The 21,325-nt window shown below is 42.5% G+C and overlaps 1 protein-coding gene across 2 annotated transcripts in view; it reads left to right on the top strand.

Annotated features, from left to right (window-relative positions):
• Window positions 1-21,325, top strand: part of ESRP1 (epithelial splicing regulatory protein 1) — a 35,202-nt gene that overhangs the window by 3,081 nt on the left and 10,796 nt on the right. For both annotated transcript variants that reach the window (XM_077351886.1, XM_077351887.1), the window contains exons 3-11: window positions 384-497; window positions 3,015-3,129; window positions 7,142-7,240; window positions 8,556-8,610; window positions 11,032-11,142; window positions 12,227-12,359; window positions 12,450-12,492; window positions 14,089-14,390; window positions 17,380-17,598. In XM_077351886.1, coding sequence (XP_077208001.1) covers window positions 384-497; window positions 3,015-3,129; window positions 7,142-7,240; window positions 8,556-8,610; window positions 11,032-11,142; window positions 12,227-12,359; window positions 12,450-12,492; window positions 14,089-14,390; window positions 17,380-17,598 — 1,191 coding nt within the window. The remainder of the gene's footprint in view (window positions 1-383; window positions 498-3,014; window positions 3,130-7,141; window positions 7,241-8,555; window positions 8,611-11,031; window positions 11,143-12,226; window positions 12,360-12,449; window positions 12,493-14,088; window positions 14,391-17,379; window positions 17,599-21,325) is intronic.

Genomic DNA, 21,325 nt, shown 5'->3' with positions numbered 1-21,325 from the left:
TTGTTGTCAAATTGTCAGATGTACTTTGGCCACACTGACTGTTTATGCACTGGGAACTTCAGTGTCCCAGCCCCCATGCAGGAGCACAAATCGGGGGCGGATGAGGTGTACCAGGCTACATGCTCCCCCGTGTGGGTGCAGGAAGAGGTGGGGCAACCTGCCACGATTAAAACTCCAGCCTGCAGCCCGGCATGAAACCTCCAGTGCATAAATGGTCACTGAAAGCAACATGCCACGGGCCTAAGCTTCCTGTGGCACAAGTCTTCTTACCTTGGCAAGTAAATGCCTTTCATTGGAAAGAGGAATGAAATAATACCGTATATAGTACGGGAACGTGTGTATCCATATTGTAAGTGGCTTTTTCTCCATCTTGTCACTTCTAGTTTAACCAGTCTGTGAGCAATGAGCTAAATATTGGTGTGGGTACCTCATTTTGTCTCTGCACGGATGGGCAGCTTCATATCCGGCAGGTTCTACACCCTGAAGCTTCCAAAAAGGTAAGGGGGATGTAATTCCTTGATTTCGACTTACCACTCCTGATTGAGCGGGTTATCGCTGGCTTCATTTTAAGGATAAGTCTTTTTGCTTAGAAGCTAAAGTACTCATGAATTGCTCCTTGTCCAGATTCATAACAGGAGCCTGGGGACTTGCCCTGACATGGCTCGGATGTAGGGAAGAGTGTATCTTGTAACCAGCAATATAGTTTTGTATATTTGCATTGTATGCAACCTCCTGGCCTTTCTTGTCATTTTTATTCAAAAGAGCAACACCCTATCAAAGAACATATATAGAAGGCACAGCAGGTCTCATATTCTCTAGCATAGACCACCCCCTCTCCAAGCTACATACTGGTCACTTTGCAAGCTACTCCCTGACTTTACAGGCAGCAATGGGAGAAAGCTGAATTTTACAGCGTTTTAAGTAATGTTTGTGGTACCGTTTCTGTTAAAATAGCGCCTTCCTGCACATCTTAAAGAGGAACCATCACTTAGGTGAGCACTATTGAATTTGTGCAAGCCTTGCATGGTTGTAAGGATGTGATCTCAATGCAGCCTTCCAATACAAAGTGTAGGAAACAGTTGAGCTTAACCATTCATTGTTTGAACTGCTACCATTCAGTGTTATTGACTTTGAATAAGTGTTGATGAATAGTAGGTCTTTTCACAAATGTTTCTTGCAGTGAATGTAATATTAACTATAAAATATGGGCACATTTTGAATCTGACAGGGACTTGCGTATTGCTTTATAAAATAGTTTGAACCAGGCAAAACAACCCTATTCTCTCTGGTTTGGTCAGCTTCCTTTCCCTTCATATGAGAAGAAATTCTGTGCCCCTAGTGGGTGTGTACCACTTCTCACAAAGCTGCTAAGCAGATAATACAATACAATTAATTCGTCCGCATACATTTTTGAATAGCTCCTTCCATGTGTGTGCTACTGAAGAAAACATACATACTGCTGTTGAGAAACTGGAATCCAAGGTCACACTTGCCTGGTCAAAACAGACATTTTATTCTGCAGGATAAAAACTTTTAAAAATTCCTAAAAGTTTAACTTTTCACAACCAGCTTTCCTCTGTTCTTGTACTCCTTCTTTTGTAGTCTAGATATAGTCAAGTCCTATAATCCCCAGTAAGAAGCCTCTAGTTACATTCTAACTTTGTAGAGGTTTAGCAACAATAATTAGCCTGGTATTCCCAATATATGCATTCGTTATGAATAAATTGATCCTTCTTGCATGCTCTTTCAAAGAGCTCTTGTTTCCAACTACAGTTACTACTAATCATCCACCAGTGATATTTCAACATTGGATTTTATTCTCAGGACAAGGTTGAATAAATATAGTGTGATGCTGGCCATACAATTACACTTGTTATATCAACCCCAGCTACATTCTACCCTCAACAGACCAATCTTTTCTAGAAATGCATACATTCTGAACTTCTAAAATAGCTGGTAGCAGATGCCTATACAGCGTGCAGAAATTGATCTGCCACGAAAATATGACTCATTTGTTTCCTTCTCCCCATTCCTGTTCTCCCCCCCCCCCATCCCCACTTATAGGGCTTGCCTAAAGTGAACTGCGCTATAGGGATCAAATGCGCAAAGTTTTTAAAATTAAATGTGAGGGTTAGGAGATATTGTTCTAAACCATGCCCTTTGGTGTATTCTTTTTCAAAAACTTTATGGAGTTCATCTGATTAATTGAAAGCATGGCATTCTAAAGTTAAATTTAAGAGCCGAGGCTTTAAAACTGTACAGAGTTATAGTGCAAGAAGGATTTTACTGATGTTTTGGGGGGAGATGAGCTGCATAACCTGTTCACAACTTCTATGAGTAATCTGGGGAGTTGCACCATTGCATCATGAGGTACTTGAGTCTCTCCGTTGTTCTGTCCCTATTAAGAAATATTCATTTTATTTTGTCTGGGCCCCCTGAAAAAAAATGGATTTGCATATGGCTTTGAACTCCTTTGTCACTGAGGAGGTCTGAATTAGAAGCTTACTATGTATAGGTTATATATGGTGCAGTCACTGAAGGCAGAATGATGTAATCTTGCTCAGGATTGCACTTATATGAGTGTTTTTCATACTAAAGAAAGGGAATAGGCTGATTATGGTATTGAATAAGCTGCATTTCTAGAGACCAGAACTATAACTTTATTGGGCCATCTGCACCTGCTCCTGGGGGAATATGCCTTTTACAAAACTGGCCCCCTTTTCGGTTTTCCTTTGCCTTAATGGATGGTTGGAATGAGTATGTAGGAGTAAAGGGTGTTCCCGTTGTAGTGTAACCACTAGCTGTGGTTTTATAATCTACAACAGCTTGCACTTTCATCTTTAAGTATTCACAAGGGACAGACTTAACAATGTTTAAGTGGCTGATGAGTAGATTGCAAAAGGGCTTGTTGTAATGTTAGCTGAGCCTAACTGTTGAGGCTGTGTGAAAACAGGGGTGAGGGAATACAGATGGATGCTGTCTTGGCTGACCAGAAGTAACTTGGTCTCTTGCAGAATATCTTGTTGCCTGAATGTTTCTACTCATTTTTTGATCTACGAAAAGAATTCAAGAAATGTTGTCCGGACTCATCCGAAATTGACAAGTTGGAGGCTAAAGCCATGGCAGAACGTATCCTTTAAAAGCAAAACCAAGAGTTAATAAATGGTCTGTCTTCAGAATAAGAACTATAATCACCTGCTCTTTCCCAAAACAATGGATAGAGAAATATGCTTTAGTTCAAAATGTTGCATGTTTGTATCTTGTCTGGTGTGGTTTATGTTTTGCTATACTGAGTTGGTACCCAGGTTATCTTGGGTCTCTAGGAGCTTGGGAAGAGCCAGTAAAATTGTGGCTAGAACTGTGCTGTTCAATCTTCTGTTGACTTTCTAGATCAATCATTGCTATATTTGACTGAAGTTTTGGCACTCATGGTTGGCCTTTTATGCGGACGGAAGATGAAATATCAATTTTAGCTAGATTATGGCATCTACTTGTTGATCATAATGGATATGAGACCAGTACTTTAATTTAATTTAGATCAAGCTACAATTTTCTTTTATATGGCTGCTACAGAAGCTGGCTTTTGGGTTGGGAAATACTTGGAGGCATGGGGCGTGGTGCCTAGGGAGGGAGGCATTGGGAAAGGGACGGATCTGAGCAGAGTAAAGTGCTGTACAGTCCACCCTCCAAAGGAGCCATTTTCTCCAGGTGAACTTATTTCTGTAGTTCAGAGATCAATTGTAAAAGCTGGAGATCTCTGAGCCCCACTTGGATCTTGGCAGCCTTAATGGCTGGTGTTCATCCGGAAGGAAGGAAGGAAGGAAGGAAGGAAGTTTGATTTATGAAAACTATTGCCCTCAAGTAGGCTGTAACCGATTATGGATAAATTCTAGAAGACGAGCCATTTCAGTTGTAGCAGAAGCAGATTCTTGTGGCAGCTTTTATGGCTTAGCAAAATGTATTGTGGCATGTTTTATAGTGGCAAGGACCTACTTGCTCAGATGCTTATTAAGAACAACTAAATCTCTTTACATGTTTCTTGGTGGCTATCAGTGCAGATCTAGCTACTACCATATATCCATTTAAAATATTCATAGGTCACCTTTCAACAGACCTGTTAACAACCTGTGTAGGTAATCCATACAAAACAGGAAAGCACGTGCAACCCAACTAATAAAACCATTTTAAAACTGCATAAACAGTCGGCTTCCATAAACTTTCAAAGCCATAATGTATCACGCAAGTGTACTTGTATTCCTGGCTGTGTAGAAATATAGAATCATAGCGTTATGAGGGGCCATACAAGCCATGTAGTCCAACGCTGTGCTCAATGTAGGATCAGCATAAAGCATCCATGAAAAATATCTGTCCGGCCAGTGCTTAAAGACTGCTAGTGAGGGAGTAGCTCACCACCTTCTTAGGCAGCTGATTCCACTGCTCAACTACTCTGTGACTCTCCATATGTAAACTGTTAAGTGTGAGCATGTTTAACTCTTCACACTTCCTCCCATGGGTAGTTCATCTTTTTTGGCTTGCACATTCTTCTTCTGTTAGTCTTGAAAGCAAGATGTAAAAAGTGCCATACCAGGGCAAAAACAAGTGCTGTCTGGTAGATATTTATGTTTAAAAATAAATAAATAAAAACACAAACCACCCAGAATCCCAGCTGAGTTTTTAAATACCCACTAGCTGTGATCAGGAGCAGTGAGGGGAGAGCTGACTGGACCCTTCCCTCTTCAGGCTGTCTCCCATGTAGAATCCCCCTCTTCAGTTTTTCTACCGCCTGGGAAGAGAAGCTGTGATGGAAAAGTAGCAGAGATTATTTTGAATGGGGAAATAGGAAAAGGTTGGCCAGGTTCTCTGCTAGCGATACCTTTAATACTGGACAGTGCTGTGCTTAGGGTTTTATTTTTTTAAATGGGGGGGGGGAGAGGACTAATTAAGTGCCAAAAGTTCTATTTTGCTTTGTCATCTACAAAGACAATCCTCTACATGTCCCAACTTCTTCAAGCGATTGTCTTCCCCTACTACACTCCTAGCCTGGGTTCATTTGATCCCCCTGGAATGCTTGCTTCATCCCATGAAGTGTTACCTTCTCCCCTTATGGTGTACTATGCTGTTCGACGCCGTGTTATATGCACTGGTGGCAAGGCTGACTTTTAAAAAATAATCTTCCCAGCTCTTCAACGCTTGTTGATTTGAGCCTATCCTCTCAGGTTCATGTGCCATTTGTTAACAAATGGACTGGGGATCTGGGGATTTGCGCAACCCAACTGAGCTGTAAATACATGTGCATTTTAGGGCCTGCCTGCATTCCCTGTACGATCAGAGTCACTGCTGCTTTCCACCTGCAAAGCTCGCTCAGCAAGTTCACTGTTGCAAATGCCCTGAGGGTGGAGCCAATCAAGCTTGCAGTCGTAAATCAGCGGACATGTTCCCCTCCCCCCCCAGAGATCAGATATGCAGAAGCTGTTTTACCTCCAATTATGAGCGCTCTTGAAGTTAGAATAGTTTCTTGACGCTCATGCAAGTTAATGCATTGATCCCCATCTTTATGTAAAATGCATTTGGAAAGTCCCATTCAAAAGTGTTTTGGTTCAGCAGCCCTTCTGGAACTATAGTACATAAGGATGCAGGCAAAGGAAGGAGGATTTTGCATATAAGATTGCTAAGATAATGGAAGTAAAATTATGCTCTTAGAAGGCGATTCTTAAACGGAACTGGAGCTTATACTGTTGTTGGTTCTTTTAACCCTTGCTGTTCCGTGGTACAGATTTATTGCATCTGGACAGTTAGTCTTCCAAGCAGGGAAAGCTAGGACTCCCTGAAGTGCTCATTTTTCATATAGAGTATTTATGTAAAGGGAGCACTCAAATACAATTCTCCATTTACACTCTGAAGTGGTAGAGTCTTCCTGCGACTCTACCATGTTCCTTTTCTGCATCATCCAATGAACTGAGAGAATAATGGCTTGAATGAGCATTCATGTGAGGTTTCCAGGTAACCTACGAGTCTTGGGCTCTGCCTTCGATCACGTTTGACTTTGGTTTCAACTCATATAGTAATTAAAAATAAAACTTTTGCTACACTACCATTGTAGACTTGCAAGATTCTTTTTTCAAGTACACAGTATGTTAAGGACATCTTAGTGATACCAGGCTAAGGTAGCATAGTTGGCAGACTATATTAATTATGCAAAGTTAAAGGAAGGCTATTCTAAAAGAGAGAGAGATGAATTAACACAGTGTCTGATTCTGAGGAGGGTAATCCATGGAGCCAGTGAGTCTCTTATCAGGGCAGAAGATGAACCCCTGTCAGGCCCTTCCAGCAAGCATAGAAATAGACACCACCACCCCTTGTTTCCTTGGCATTGAGGTGGGGATTCTGCTTTGGGGGCAAAGACAGACTCAGCTTCCCCCTCTTTTGAAGGGCGGGTCCTCCAGAGGCACCACCAGTCTTAGACACCTAGCCTTTAGACCAGCTCAGAGTGCTAACCAGAAAATGCTTCCTCTGTTTGGTAGGAACTCTAGTTGGCTATGGGGCATCAATAAAGCACACTCCTATGACATTTATTACTGCTGGCATGGACTTTTTTGGGATGTATTTTCCAATGCAAACGATTTCACAGTGATAGCTAAGGGTAGTTTTGCATTGGGAAATCATTGGGAACTTCCCTTGAATCCAAAGCCATGTCTAAATTTAGCCAAACTGACAAATATTTCTCTTGCATGCTTTTATTTTTGTCAGTTACTCTGTATGGGAACATGCTTTATTGCCTAGGAGGACAACGAGGGTTGCCAATTTCCAGTTGGTGCCTGGAGATCCTCCAGATTTACAACTAATCATCAAGTAACAAAAATCAGTTCCCTTGGAGCAAATGGCAGCTTTGGACGGTGGATTCCATGGAATCATATCCCCATTGATTCTCCCCCAGTTCTGCTTTCCTTAGGCTCCATACTCAGATCGCCAGGGATTTCCCAAGCCAGAGCTGGCAACCTTAGCAAATATGGACTCTGTCCATAGGATAATACTACTATGGATCAGGAGAGTGACTTTATTTTATGATGAGTTCTGAAATGTAATACTTGTATTTGACGGTGAAATGTTGCTTTAAGACACTTCACTTAACACCAGTGCTCAGATCTGAATCTTAACCGGAATAGTTCAGCACAGCGTTTTGGTGTATCTCAAGTGGAAGACATGGGGAATGTCATCTTGGCACTAATTTCTGAACCACACAGTAAGCAACTGGGAGGAATTCAGGGTGGGATCGAGGATGTTTGCCTCCATTCTGGGAGCCACCATGGTGGTGTGGTTAAGAGTGGAGGCCTCTAATCTGGAGAACCAGGCTTGATTCCCCACTCCTCTATGTGAAATATGCTGGGTGCTCCCAGAGCTCTCTCTCAGGAAGAGTGCTTGCACTTGAAAGCTCACGCCTTGAAGAAATCTTTGTTGGTCTTAAAGGTGCTACTGGGATCTGATTTTGGATGAAGCTTCAGTTGAAGCTTATTGATTGATAGATCATATTTATAGATCACCACTATTGAACCTGCCATTTTGGGGTGGCTTACAACATGTAATAATAACAGTAAGACAAAATCTAAAATCAATTAAAACAATTTAAATAACCGAACAGTTGGTGATAGATTGATTAGATTGAAATGTTTTAGCCTGGCACTTAAAAACTGGAAGGGTAGGTGCCCAGTAATATTCAGAGATTAGGGAACCACCCTCCTCAGTCTATGGACAGGGGTGCCACGTGGGGCTTAATTCCTGAGGTGGACAATGTAAGAGAAAGTAGTCCTTCGGCCTTTAGAATTAAGCATTAGCCCTGTGGGTTCTTTTTGCTAGTAAATAGCCAAGACAGTTTCTTTTCAGTGTTGCAGTGATACGATTCCTGTATCCAGTCCCTGACATCAGCCTGGCCCCAGGATAATTTTCTGTGGCAGCTCCACCTGATGTGCATTACAATAATCTAACCAGGTGTGATCAAAACATGGCTGGCCAAACATAATTGTACATAGATGTACGTAAGCATCCTATTTATCTACATCCAAACTCTCTATTCAGATAGTAAATATTGATGAGTCTGTTCCATTGTGTTAAGTAAATATTTAAAAAGCTTTGAACATTTTTTTAAAAAGCTAGAAGGTCAAAAGAAAGCTGTTAAAGTCTGTTTACTGACAGCATACTTACTGGAGTAAAACAGTTGCAAAATAACTCTATTCAGCCTGTGGCTTGTCTTCTTCCAGAATAGAAAAAACCAAGATGAATTAATTTGTTGAAGTACAACCTGTTCTGGTCTAGAATTCAGTCTTCTGATATGTGAAACTAGTTCTCAGTCAGCAGAATGTATACGTGACAAGGGGAGAGAAAAATGCCTCTGAACAGTTGTGTTAAAAGGCCATGAAATACAGGAGGAATGTCTTCCTCCCCGAGTAATGATTATGGGGGTAATGGAAGTTTCCTTGGGTGATGAGAGTATACCTGTTTTTCACCTCTGAAATGCGTTCTCTAAAAACATTGTTTAAAAGGAAATTCTTTTCTTTTTGCAGATCACAGATTTTCAGATCCAGAAAGAGTAAGCTACAAATTTGAGAGTGGGACCTGGTAAGTATTTTTCATTTTAAAGAAGAGCCTTTCCAATTTTCAGAATCTCACCTACTGTAGATCGATTGTACTGTGGTCTATGCCTTAAAAACCAGAGAACGTTTGGGGTCTGGTAAAGGTAGTAGTTACCGAAAGCTGGAAGCCCAGGAGACTGTTGATGTGTCAGGATAAATCAGGCTGCCCAGCAATACAAAGTATTGTGTCGGGGTTGGACTAGATGATCCTGGAGGTACCTTCCAGTTCTATGATACATTAGTGTCTGTCCTGGCAGTCTATTTAACTGTGGGCTAGGGATGCCAGCTCTAGGCTGTGAAATGCCTGGACATTTTGGGAGTGGGGCCTGAGAAGGGTGGCTTTTGAGGGAAGGGAAAAGTCTTCAGTGGGTCCCAATGCCGTAGAATTTACCTATGGACTATCGTCATGTTCTTCAGGTGAACTGATCTCTTGTCACCTGGAGATTTTTATGCCAATAAAGGTACTCTGAGATCAATTGTAATTGCAGGAGAAATTTTACTAGTGTGTAACTCCTTTTAAAGTACAAAGCCAAAATGTTATCATTTAGGGAATAAATCCTTCATAGTTCTCCATTTCTGGTGAGTATATTTATATTGGCTGAGCTTCATCGGGAGAACTAAAGGTTTTTATATTCTCTACAACAGGGGTAGTCAAACTGCGGCTCTCCAGATGTCCATGGACTACAATTCCCAGGAGCCCTCTGCCAGCATTCGCTGGCAGGGGGCTCCTGGGAATTGTAGTCCATGGACATCTGGAAGGCCGCAGTTTGACTATCCGTGCTCTACAAGATAAACAAAATATAAATCAAATTCTATAGAATCATTTTAAATTACCAATGATTGTTTTCCGATATCTTTCTGTTCAATCTCACCGTGTCCATCAATCTGCAGAAAGGCCCATATCTAATGCTCTCTAAAGACATCCAGATGTTAAACAAAGCCAGGGGGTCCTTATTGATAGCTCCACAGGTGTTGGGAATTAATGACTATTACAAAGGGTATAAATGGCAATGGAAGGAAGCTGCCTCGAACTGACCTTCTTAGGCAAGTTGTTTTACAAACATTTAATTAAGAAATAATTAGAGATAGCATGACCAGTCTAGCTCCTTCTAAAAACTCCCAGGGGAACAAATTCCTAATCTGAAAATCATGTCTGCTTCTTTTCTTAGAAGCAATTTATTAATGTCTGTCCCTTTGAACCTTGTCTGTCTCACAGTAATAGCACAGCAAATTTGAAGTCTTCTGGTGCTCTCCAGTTAGGCCATAGACCCTCCCCACGGATGTAAGTGGCAATAAGAACATCAGATAAATGAGGCAAGAAAGACTGCATGGGAAATAACTGGGATAGAAAGATAGAAGAGTGACTATCAGCACCTTGGAAAGGGGATTGTATCAGAAGTAGGGTCCTGACATAGATGGCCTAGGCCAGGGGTAGTCAAACTGTGGCCCTCCAGATGTCCATGGACTACAATTCACTGGCAGGGGCTCATGGGAATTGTAGTCCATGGACATCTGGAGGGCCGCAGTTTGACTACCCCTGACCTAGGCTAACGACAACAGGACTTGGATGCTAAGCAGGCTTGGCCCTAGTCAGCACTTTGAGAGGCAACCACCAAGGAAGCCCACAGAGGCAGGCAATGGCAAACCACCTGTGTTCATAAGTCTTGCCTTAAAACTCTCTAGGGTCTCTATAAGATGGTCCCCTGCCATCAGAAAAAGGGGACAATTGACTATGAGTTGGGATGATGTATGAAGAGTTTATAAACTATTGGAGGACAAACCCATATTTGAAAAATAGTTGAAGGTTTTATTCACCCTTGTGCATGAAGGCCATTATGTTGAATATTTGTTTATTATGTATATGTTTTATCCTGCCATTCAGGGAACTCAGAGTGGCATACAGGGCTGGTGTTAGCATCTGGCTTGTTGCCAGCTAGGCCCCATCTCCATCCCCGGTAGTGGGTGTTTCAGTCTTTTGGGCACGGGGATAGAGTTATTTATCGCTTTGCTGTGGTTTTTCTGTATTGTATAGGTATGTCCTTTTAATGGGGGTTTTAACATTATTTTTTTTAATGAGGACTTTGTAAGGGGACTTTTTAAATGAGCCATTGTATGGGAGTGGTGAGATATGAGTCACAATAATAATAACAACAAGAACTACAATATGACCCCGCCCCCCATTTTATCCTCCCATCAGCCCTGTGTAGTTAGGCTGAGAGAGAAAGACTGACCCAAGGTCATAAGTGAATAAGTTTCATGGTAAACAGGAATTTGGACTTGGTCTTCCCTGTCCAACCATAACACCTCACTCAACAGAAAGAATGGATTTCAACCAATAGTGAAGACTCTATTGTGGTTTATGATGATGGGAGGGGTTAATATGTATATCTTCATGTTTGATCTGCAGCAGCAAGATGGAACTCATCGATGACAACACCATCATCCGAGCACGAGGTTTACCATGGCAGTCCTCTGATCAGGACATTGCTAGATTCTTCAAAGGCCTTAACATTGCTAAGTAAGTGAACACCAAACAACCTATTTTCAAATTATTCCTGACGATAAAATTCTTAATATCTTTTAAAAAATCATGTTCTGATCTTTCCAAGATTGCTTAAAAGCAAGTGGGGGTCAGAAAAACACAAATATATTGTAAATTTCTCTCTAGGATTCAAGTATATGAGGATGTTGTTTCCAATTTGTCCAGTACAAATTGAGGCTCGTGGTGCTATTGACAAGTGTATGTGTCCTACAGTGTGTATGAGTGAACAAAACAACTAAGAAAGGAAGAAAGGGCAACAGTTTAGAACCAGAATACTTAACGGAGGCACTGCAGGTGATACAGGAGTAGAATGCAGTAGCTTCTTTCATCCTCTTCAGAAATCAACGTGAGAAGAATGTATTTCTCAGACATCATGTTCTACACTCCCATATTCCATGCAAAAGGATAAATGATATCCAGATCTCAGTGTACTTTAATAAAAACCAACCCACATTCTTTGCCAGGACCAGCAATACTTTTGGGGCACATATTTGCCAATTTTGTAGCTGTGTCTTGCTTTTCTTCAGTGAGACATAGTTCTGAACAGAGCTTATTAGGTAATGAACTGTGCAGATTTAGTATCTAAATAATTAGTGATTCAGGTAAAGAAATAGCTGGAATGCTTTTTCAACTGTTTACCTTGGAAAACTCTTTTGACTCCAAACATTCTTTCTCCTTGGTGATAAAGGAAGGAAAGAGTCCTTCAGGAAAATTAAAAAAGCCATGCTACGGGGCAGAGGGGAGGGGGGACTTGTGAGGGCAAAACTGTTTGGACTGGGGGTGTTAAGGGAGCCTGCATGACAATGAGGGCATCACCCCAAGGGTCAGACATGACTTGGTGCTTGCACAGGGGATACCTTTACCTTTACTGCCACTGAAGTGGTTGTCTGAACAGTTCAAAATTACTTCCGCTGCTAACATTCAGTTTAAAATGACCGTGTCCTAACAAACTCAGAGAAAGAAGGACCAAATGGTGTTTCCTTTTTCTTTGTGTAAGAACTAACTTTACGAGAATGCTAGCCTGTGGGGCTCACTGCTGCTTTTCTGTCTGACTTTCCAGAGGAGGAGCCGCACTTTGCCTTAATGCCCAGGGCAGGAGAAACGGGGAAGCTCTTGTTAGGTTTGTAAGTGAAGAGCACAGAGATCTAGCCCTGCAAAGACACAAGCATCACATGGGGAACCGGTACATTGAGGTATGTTGCTCAGGATCCAAAATCTGCATTGGGGAGAGAAGGTGACAAGCCTGGCTGTCTACAAGCATTTCTTCTCTATTTCTTTCCTAGGTATACAAAGCTACAGGTGAAGATTTTCTTAAAATTGCAGGAGGTAATTTTTTTCCCCTCTCTGGCTATAATTCTGGTTAAAACTGAAAAGATTTCCAAATGGCCATTTGTTATGCTGAGGCTTTTGGCTTTAGATGAAGCTGCCTTATTTTAAGTCAGATGTTTGTTTGAATGCGCCATTATGGAGTAGGGGGATAGTGTTGGATTTTCAACATGGGCTTAGGGTTCTGCCTTCACTCAATAACCTTCCTTGGTGACCTGTGGTCAGTCTTTTTGTCTTGATCTACCCTCCCTGTCCCAACACATAGGGGGACCAGTAGCAGCATCAGTAGGAGAAATAATGGGGAAAGTGCCATCAGACTCATGTGACTCAAAGTGACTTTGTGCATCACTTAGATGCTCTAGCAATCCCCCAAATTAAAATTACCATGAATTACTATTGCTATTGGGTTGGAGTTATGTGTGACATCACTTTCAGTTATGTGAATGAAATGATGTCACAATGCATAGTACTGCATCATTAGGACTTCTCTGGGATAGTAGAGAGAGATTATGTTTGCTACCCTGAAATCCTTGGAAGGACAAGACTTAAAACACATGACCATCTGAAGCAGAGCTATTCAATGCAACTTATTCCCAGGAAACTGTCCTTAGGAGTGCCCTGCTACTAGCCTGATATTGTTGTAGGTGCCTTATACTGAATCACTTCATGGATCTCTCAAAGTCAGGATTAGCTACTCTGGTTGTGGCTCTCCAGAGTCTAAAGTGGAGGTCTTTTGCATCACCCACGACCTGGTTCCCTCAGCTGGAGATGCCTGAGAGTGAACCTGCTTTGGTTCTCAAAGGCCTCCAAGAGAGAACAGTGCAAAAGTATTTAAATAGAATCCTGCTCTGGAGGATGGCTACATTCTGTGATGTGGATTCCTGACAAACCATTGTTTGGTAAGAAAGAATAGGGTGTTTTTTCCCCCCTAGCAAGCCAACTGTGAGGGAAGGGGGAAGAGAGTTGGAGCCTGAGACTCCCCGAGGCTTGTTCATGTCATGAGAAACCATGATGTTATGTCTGAATCTCATCTCTATCAAAACCTCTATGAGCAGGAAACTGCTTGTGTTTTTGCTTTTCCATAAATCAAAATAAGGACTGGCTGCAGGATATATCTGGAGTGGTTCTTATGGAAAACCATGTCCCCTTGCCTTTATTTTGTTATGTTTTATTAAGGACCTCAGTCTGTTGAGGTACTATCTGAATGCAGGCTCTGAACCCAACAAATAACGCCTACATGTTGCCTCAGGAGAGGGTGGACCTCCCCCAACAAGTAGAGAAACTGCATTACTAAACCTGAAAGGGTGTGTCTGTCTGGTAGTATTTCGAGCTCTCGCACAGAAATAGAGAAGCTTCCGTCCTCTTGTGTGTCTGCTAAAAAGAGTAAAGGCCACACAGGGAGTTGGTTGGGTTCTTTTTCCTCAGTTGCCCTTTGAATAGTTCTCTCAATCCCTTCATAGTTCTGTTGGTTCTTCTCTCTTCTCTCCTCTTAAATTGCTCTTTCAAAATATAGCATAGAACCATTTACAGGGGAAAAACGGGGGGAAATAACAATTAGATGAATAAAACCTCGAATTTTGGTCCTCCTTCTTGAAGGAACATCTAACGAAGTAGCCCAGTTCTTGTCAAAAGAGAATCAAGTGATTGTCCGGATGCGAGGCCTTCCCTTCAACGTAACGGCAGAAGAAGTGTTATCCTTTTTCGGTCAACATTGTCCTGTGACGGGTGGAAAAGAAGGAATCCTCTTCGTTACGTACCCTGACAGTCGGCCAACAGGAGATGCATTTGTGCTGTTTGCCTGTGAAGAATACGCACAGAACGCATTAAAGAAACACAAGGACTTGCTGGGTAAAAGGTACATAGAACTCTTCCGGAGCACCGCAGCTGAGGTACAGCAGGTGAGTGCCCAGATTGCGCAACATTTCTGAGGAATAGTTGCTGATCCTTCCCTAGGACTAGCACTAGAATAAAACATTCATAAAAACACATATTTTAATTTTTAAGATGTGCTTCATTTAGATAACATGTAAGGACCGCATGGATTACTTTGATGGAAAACGTCAATCATTCTATAGTCTGGAACATACACAGGAGCCTGTATTCCTGCTGTGTGATTTTAAGAATGAAGTCTATTACCTCATGGTCTTGGGTTCTGACCTTCAAACCACACCTGTTTTTGTATTCACTGTTATCAGTCTAGACAGACATGTGAACAGCAACAAGCTACACTCATGGGTCTTCTGCATCTATGTACTAATCACCTGGACAGTGCTGTCTACCTCAATAATCAGCGCTCTTACCTCCTTCTTCCCTCCACCTAAAAGAATCCTCCAAACAAGCTACTGGCAATATTGCGATGACAACTATCTCAGAACAGTGAATTAGGGCACATTTATGCTTCCTGCTGGTGTCTGTTGAGATTATGTAGCTTTCCTACCATCTCTGGGTCTTTATCAGAGAGCAGAAATTGCAAGGTCATAGATTTACTTACAGAAGGCTTGTTTCCCAGCAAGGCAACAAAGCTGTCATCCCGACACTGCTCATATAAGGGGCAGTCTAACAAAATGTGTGAGACAGAGTCAGGGCAGCCAGAACCACACGGACAGAGTCTCGCATGGTATGGGATATGGTGGAATCTTCCCTCTAAGACCTTTGAGGGGAAAGCATTGTCATCTCTAGCAACTTGTTGCAGTGCAACACTCAAAAACACAGCAGGAGTAGGGAAAGTTTAGCATGCATTTCCATGTATCTCATCTTTTCAAGTGTCACTTCAGTCTCACAATAGATCTTGGGAGGTTTCATGTAAAGTTCAGGTTAAATCACCTGTTGAAAGGATCTGTAGTGTGTCACTTTTATTAAATCTTCCTAGAAACTGAATATTCAGGGGTGTCAAACATACTGCCTGTGGGCAGAATTGGCCCATCATGGGTTCTTATCTGGGCCATGAGCAACTGGTCATTACTTTTATTATGTCCCTGTGTTACTGTCCCAGTGCTAATGAGTAATGGGTAGTGGAAATGGGAGGGTGGGCATTAAAGGTAAAGGTATCCCCTATGCAAGCACCGAGTCATGTCTGACCCTTGGGGTGACGCCCTCTAGCGTTTTCTTGGCAGACTCAATCTGGGTGGTTTGCCAGTGCCTTCCGCAGTCATTACCGCTTACCCCCCAGCGAGCTGTGTACTCATTTTTCCGACCTTGGAAGGATGGAAAGCTGAGTCAACCTTGAGCCGACTGCTGGGATTGAATTCCCAACCTCATGGACAGAGCTTCAGACAGCATGTTGGCTGCCTTACCACCCTACACAACAAGAGTCTCTTTGGGTGGGCATTAGGGAGATACTGAGGAAGTACTGTAAAGGAGTTAATGTTTTTAGCATGTTTGTATTTTGAGTAAAAGATGAAATCTATTAATTGCATTTTCCGATGTCCTTTATGAAGTTTATATCTTCCATACCTGGTGTTACATTTTATGGCATGTCCGGCCCGACCCGGCTAACTGACATTTATGTCAGATCCAGCCCTCATAACAAATGAACTCAGCAGCTCTATTTGTCCAGTGGCTTTGAAAAACTGATTAGGAGTTTCTGAGGTAATCTGCTGAAGCAGATGTAAAGGTTTTTGTAGTACCAATATATTAATGTACAGCTATGATCATGAGAATATGTGATTAAAAAGCAAAACTGGCAGACCGTAAGAGAACAGCTGCATGGAAATTCTTCATTCTGTAGTTGAGTTCAGCTTTTCCGTGCATATGAAGACTGAAGGGGGGAAGCTTCACAGCTGAGGGGGAGAATGTGATCTCCAAGGAAGTAGTCTCAGAGGCCAATTCCCCAGCTACTGTGGTTCTTCAAACTATGAGAGGGCATTCTTCAGTACCCCACATCCTGTAGTAGGATATACAACCGAAGGACATGCCTTCAGAGTTTGATTTCTGCACACTGTTCTCCATCTGGTAGGGTTCCCAACTCTGGGTTGGGAAACTTCTGGAGATTTGGGTGGTGGAGCCTGTGGAGGGAAGGGGGTTTGAGAAGGGTATGAGCTCAGTGGTGTATAATGACATAGATTCCATCCTCCGAAACAGCCACTTTCCCGAGGAGAACTGATCTATGTTGCCTGGAGATAAGCTATATAATCCCAGGAGGTCTCCAGGCCCTACCTGGAGCTTATAATTAGTGAAATTTATTACTGCTAATTAATTTAATATTAGTACATGGATTTATTGTTTCCTTAAATTTTTTAGTCACCCTTCTGTCTTATCAAACTCAAGCCAGCTTACAGGATAGATGAAATACATAAAATATAAAAAAGAATAAATAAAATACATTAAAAAAAACCAGCTCCCAATAACTGGCCCTAGCCAGTAGTCTAACCATGGAATTCTGCATTAGCTGCAGCTTCCAAACAGTCTTCCAGGGTAACCCCAAATAGTGCTTTTTTGCATGCATTTTGTAAATGTATGGAATGTAAATCCCAACCAAATTATTAGGTCTGGTTCTCATACTAAATGAGTGTTATGCCCTTGACTTGGACCAAGTACATCAAGCAGTTTTAAAGTGGGCACCCACCTGGTGTTTCCAGGGCACAGGGAAGATCCACTACTCATCCAACATACGAGAGACTCTTTACTTTATCTAGTGGGAGAATGTGCATAGCTACAATCAAGGGCACACAAGTAAGGGATGCAAACCTATTCCCTCCCCATGAACATTGGACACTAAGAAATGCAGCTTCCTTCCAACTAGGGAACAGGCTATCGCAATGGGAGAGTTTGCCTGCTTGGCTTAGTTTTTTTGTTAAATGGGAAAGTGGCTGTATTTGCTTAAATGATGACACAGGATATGCTCCAACATATATGAAAACCACCTCGCTGGTGTCATTCTTTTTGCAGGTGTTGAACAGGTACTCTTCTGCGCCTCTCATTCCTCTTCCAACTCCGCCTATCCTTCCTGTACTACCTCAGCAATATGTGCCACCCACCAATGTAAGGGACTGCATACGACTACGTGGCCTTCCCTACGCTGCCACTATTGAGGATATTTTGGGATTCCTGGGGGAGTTTTCTTCAGATATCAGAACTCATGGGGTTCACATGGTATTAAATCACCAGGTAAGTAATTTCTGCTTTCATTTGTGTTTTGTCTCTTAGCCTTTTTATTTTTTAGTGTGGCTTTAGCATATTCTGGACATTTTGCATGTGTGACTGGCAATCCATGCAATTTCTTGGTAGGCAATCTCCCCGTATTATGAACTGGAAAACAAGGAGAGGATTTGCACTCTTTAGGTTAACCATTTGGTCAGGTTTCCTGGCATATCTTTCTGTATTGTATGAAAGTTAGGAGGGCTTGGTCTTTGAAGCTAGTGGCTTTGAAAACAGCTAGTGTTTTGAGCAGGAGGCAGAAATAAATGGGTACCCTGCATGTCCCTGCCTCCTTCCTAGCTGGGGGGCAATAGCTTCTTGGCAATGAGGATTTCTGTTGGGGTAAACATCATGGAAACAGAGGAGGAAACCTTCCTCCTAGTCAGCACCCTTGTCTACAGAGGCAGCACCAGAAAGGGAGGGGAGGAGAGAACTTGAGTCAGCTGGGTTTCAATATCCAGGAACTAGACTGGCTTTCTAAAGCTAGTGCAGATGCGGCACTCTGATCACCTACCACAGAGGTAGTCAACCTGTAGTCCTCCAGATGTCCATGGACTACAATTCCCATCAGAAAATGCTGGCAGGGGCTCATGGGAATTGTAGTCCATGGACATCTGGAGGACCACAGGTTGACTACCCCTGACCTACCAGAACACGTCCTTTGTTTCAGAAAAGGGATGCTTTGAGTGGAGAAGAAGGTCCTTGCTAAGAAACACCACTCTGGTGCCACATTACCCATGAGTGCCAGCTGCAGAAAACAATATATCTGTTAGCTGTAATAGTCCTCTCACTTCTTTTTCCAAAGCAAGTCAGAGAAGCAGAGAGAGTTTGCACAGTTAATGTCTTGCTTTATTAACATTTATTTTATTCGTGGATGATAGCTGTAAGTCAATGAAACTTGGTGGGGGGCAGATGAAATCTTTGTCTGGGGGCGCTTAGTGGTTCTCGACAGCCCTAATCACTGATTTTCTGCACAAGATTGACATTTGAGTCCAGTGGCACCTTTAAGACCAATTAAGTTTTATTCAAGGTATAAAGTTTTATATGCATGCACACTTCTAGACCTACCTTGGTATCTGAAGGTATGCCGAAATCTCTACCTTGCCAGTCAGCCTTCCACATAAGAGTGCTGTAAACTTAAATAGGATCAGTACGCTGAGAGGTGCCAGGAAGATGGGAAATGTCTCAAGTCATTTGAGGAGGCTTTCAAAGTTTATATTGTGTTCATGGCTATTGAGCTCAAAAGTATTATAGATTTTTGAAAAGTCACCTGGTGTAAGGTCAAAAAGGAGGTATACATTAGTGGGAGAGAAAAAAAAATCAAAGCATTTGTCTTCTAAAATGTTTGCCATTATTTGAGAACTGGAATGTTATTTTAAACGTAGCTTGATTCTTTTCTGGTTTTCCAAATCTGACGTTTAGGCAAGGCCGAGTCCCAGAATTTTACAATAATCGAAAGTGTTCTGTTACACTGCAAGTTGACAGGCAAGAACAGTAAGTCCTGTAACTGTGGACCTTAAAAAGCATTTAAAAGCAAGACACTTGTGAAGAATGGCTCTTTCTTCTATGCCTTTATCACAAGTAAAAGGACAAAGTGTTTGTAAATTGCAGAGGGAGCAACGTTTGGCCGTTGTCTAGGGCAGGGGTAGTCAACCTGTGGTCCTCCAGATGTCCATGGACTACAATTCCCATGAGCCCCTGCCAGCTGGACATCTGGAGGCCCACAGGTTGACTACCCCTGGTCTAGGGCATCGTGAACAACCACAAGCTGATTGGGAAAGAAGACTGTTCTAATAATTCCTCTACACCGTACTTACTAGGGAGCAAGCCCCATTAATTTTAGAGAGTCTTACATCTGAGTAAACAGGCTTAGAAATGCACTGCAAGATTAATGCTGGTATAATGTAGACACGTGTGTATATTCAACCAGCAATCAAGTCCACTTGTTTCTGTAACACACATTAGCTTGGGGTCCATGAAACCTTTCCTGGCCCCGTCCAGAGTTTTTAGAAAGTGGTTGTGCCCAGATGGGACTTCTGATTGGCTATTGGTGATCTGACTGACTGTGCACATATTTTAAAAGTTGCTTTAGCAAGACATGCCAAACCACAAGGATCTTCCCAGAGTTACTATGTATGTATGCATGCATGCAAGGAAATATTTTTAAATACATTTTTAAAGGCATCCTGTTAAACCGGCCTTTGGCTTGTAATGCTGAGGAGTTACAACTAAAGTTATGCATAACGTCAATCCTTGACAGTTGGTAGTTGGCTCCACGTCCTGAGGCAGCCATTCTGTGATTTTGCTCACCAACTTAAATCAGAATTCCAGAAATTACCCTGCAGGCTCAAAATGGCTGGGAAAGAACCCTTGTGGTAGCTAACGTAGCAAACTATATGGCCCCCGCCATCCCCATCACCACTACCTTGAATGTGACCTGAGCACTGATGAATGTATATGGCCATAAGAAAAGACTCAGATGAAACTCTGCAGGATTTCTTGAATTCAATAGATGTGGAAGTAGGTCAGAAAGCATGGGTGATTGGAACTGCCAAATTTTCTTCTCCCATAGTGTTCTTACATCTGAGTGAGTTACACTCCATGCAGTGAAATCTGTAGTTTTCGCCATCATTGTGATTGGAGGAACTGCTCTTGTTAATGTTGTTTTTTCAAGTACTCTGGGAAGGCATAGACACCCTGTTAGAACAAAGAAATTGTACCTCTGTGGGGGAATATTGTTTTTCTGACATTCAGTGCTGATGCAGACCTCACCCAGGTGAAGGCGAACAGTCTTTGACCAGTGCTTGTTGCATGGCTGCCCATAGAAGAATAGGGTTACATGGGGATGGTGCTAAGTTCTGGGAGAAAGTAAAGAGGAAATTACAGAGTGGTTCCTTAATTCCTCACAAATTCATTTTAGCTATTCCACTGGCAGTGCCCTGATGGCTACATTTGTAACTGTACCTATTAGAGAAAGACAACGGAATCATACTTTTCTGTGAACATCAGAAGGTACAACAGGCTGGGTAGTGTTTGCTTATCCATGGGCCGCTTGGAGGGATACTTGGATTCAAAGGTGCAGTTTCCCTGATACAGTTTTCCTTTGGGGAACCAGCCCACCTCTCAAGAAAATTCCCTTCTCACAGCTCAGCTCCCTTTGTCCTGCTCCCTTTCCCCTCAACAGTGCCAGGCTTCTCAGGGTGGCAGCTCTTGAGGAGAAGCTCTGGGAACCTGACCTGTCCCGTAGCTGCAGGTTCCACCCTCTCCCCCATTGCATCTGCAAAAGCTCTTGATCTGAGATCCATCTGATTGGAGCCTGGCCAAATCTAGACTACAGGCTTCTGGGGTGGCCTCTCCGGAGAATCTCTTGGTCTTGGGACTCCTCTCACTTCCTGGAAAGGCTTCTGCTGCCTTCTCCCTTGGCCTGTGCTGACATTATCTGGCCAGGACTGTCCTGTCATCTACTGTGCGAATTTATGCTCCTGCTGGTAGCTTGTTCCTTTTCATATTCCGTTCAGTAAAATGAATGAAAAATGGCCGGAGTAGAATACCGGCATTCATCATATAAAGTGGCTGAGCCGCTGCAGCTGTGGAGAAGGCTGCATCTTCCTACAGGCACAAGGGGATGGCTATGCTTAAGTGCCTTTTTCTCCCAGTAGACAGTCCTTCAGGAGTTCTACTCATCCTGCCCTGGATG

Source organism: Paroedura picta, chromosome 9 (genome assembly GCF_049243985.1).
Source record: "Paroedura picta isolate Pp20150507F chromosome 9, Ppicta_v3.0, whole genome shotgun sequence".
Classification (NCBI taxonomy): domain Eukaryota; kingdom Metazoa; phylum Chordata; class Lepidosauria; order Squamata; family Gekkonidae; genus Paroedura; species Paroedura picta.
The sequence above is the reverse complement of the archived record's forward strand: the minus strand, read 5'-3'. Positions and strand labels throughout refer to the sequence as shown.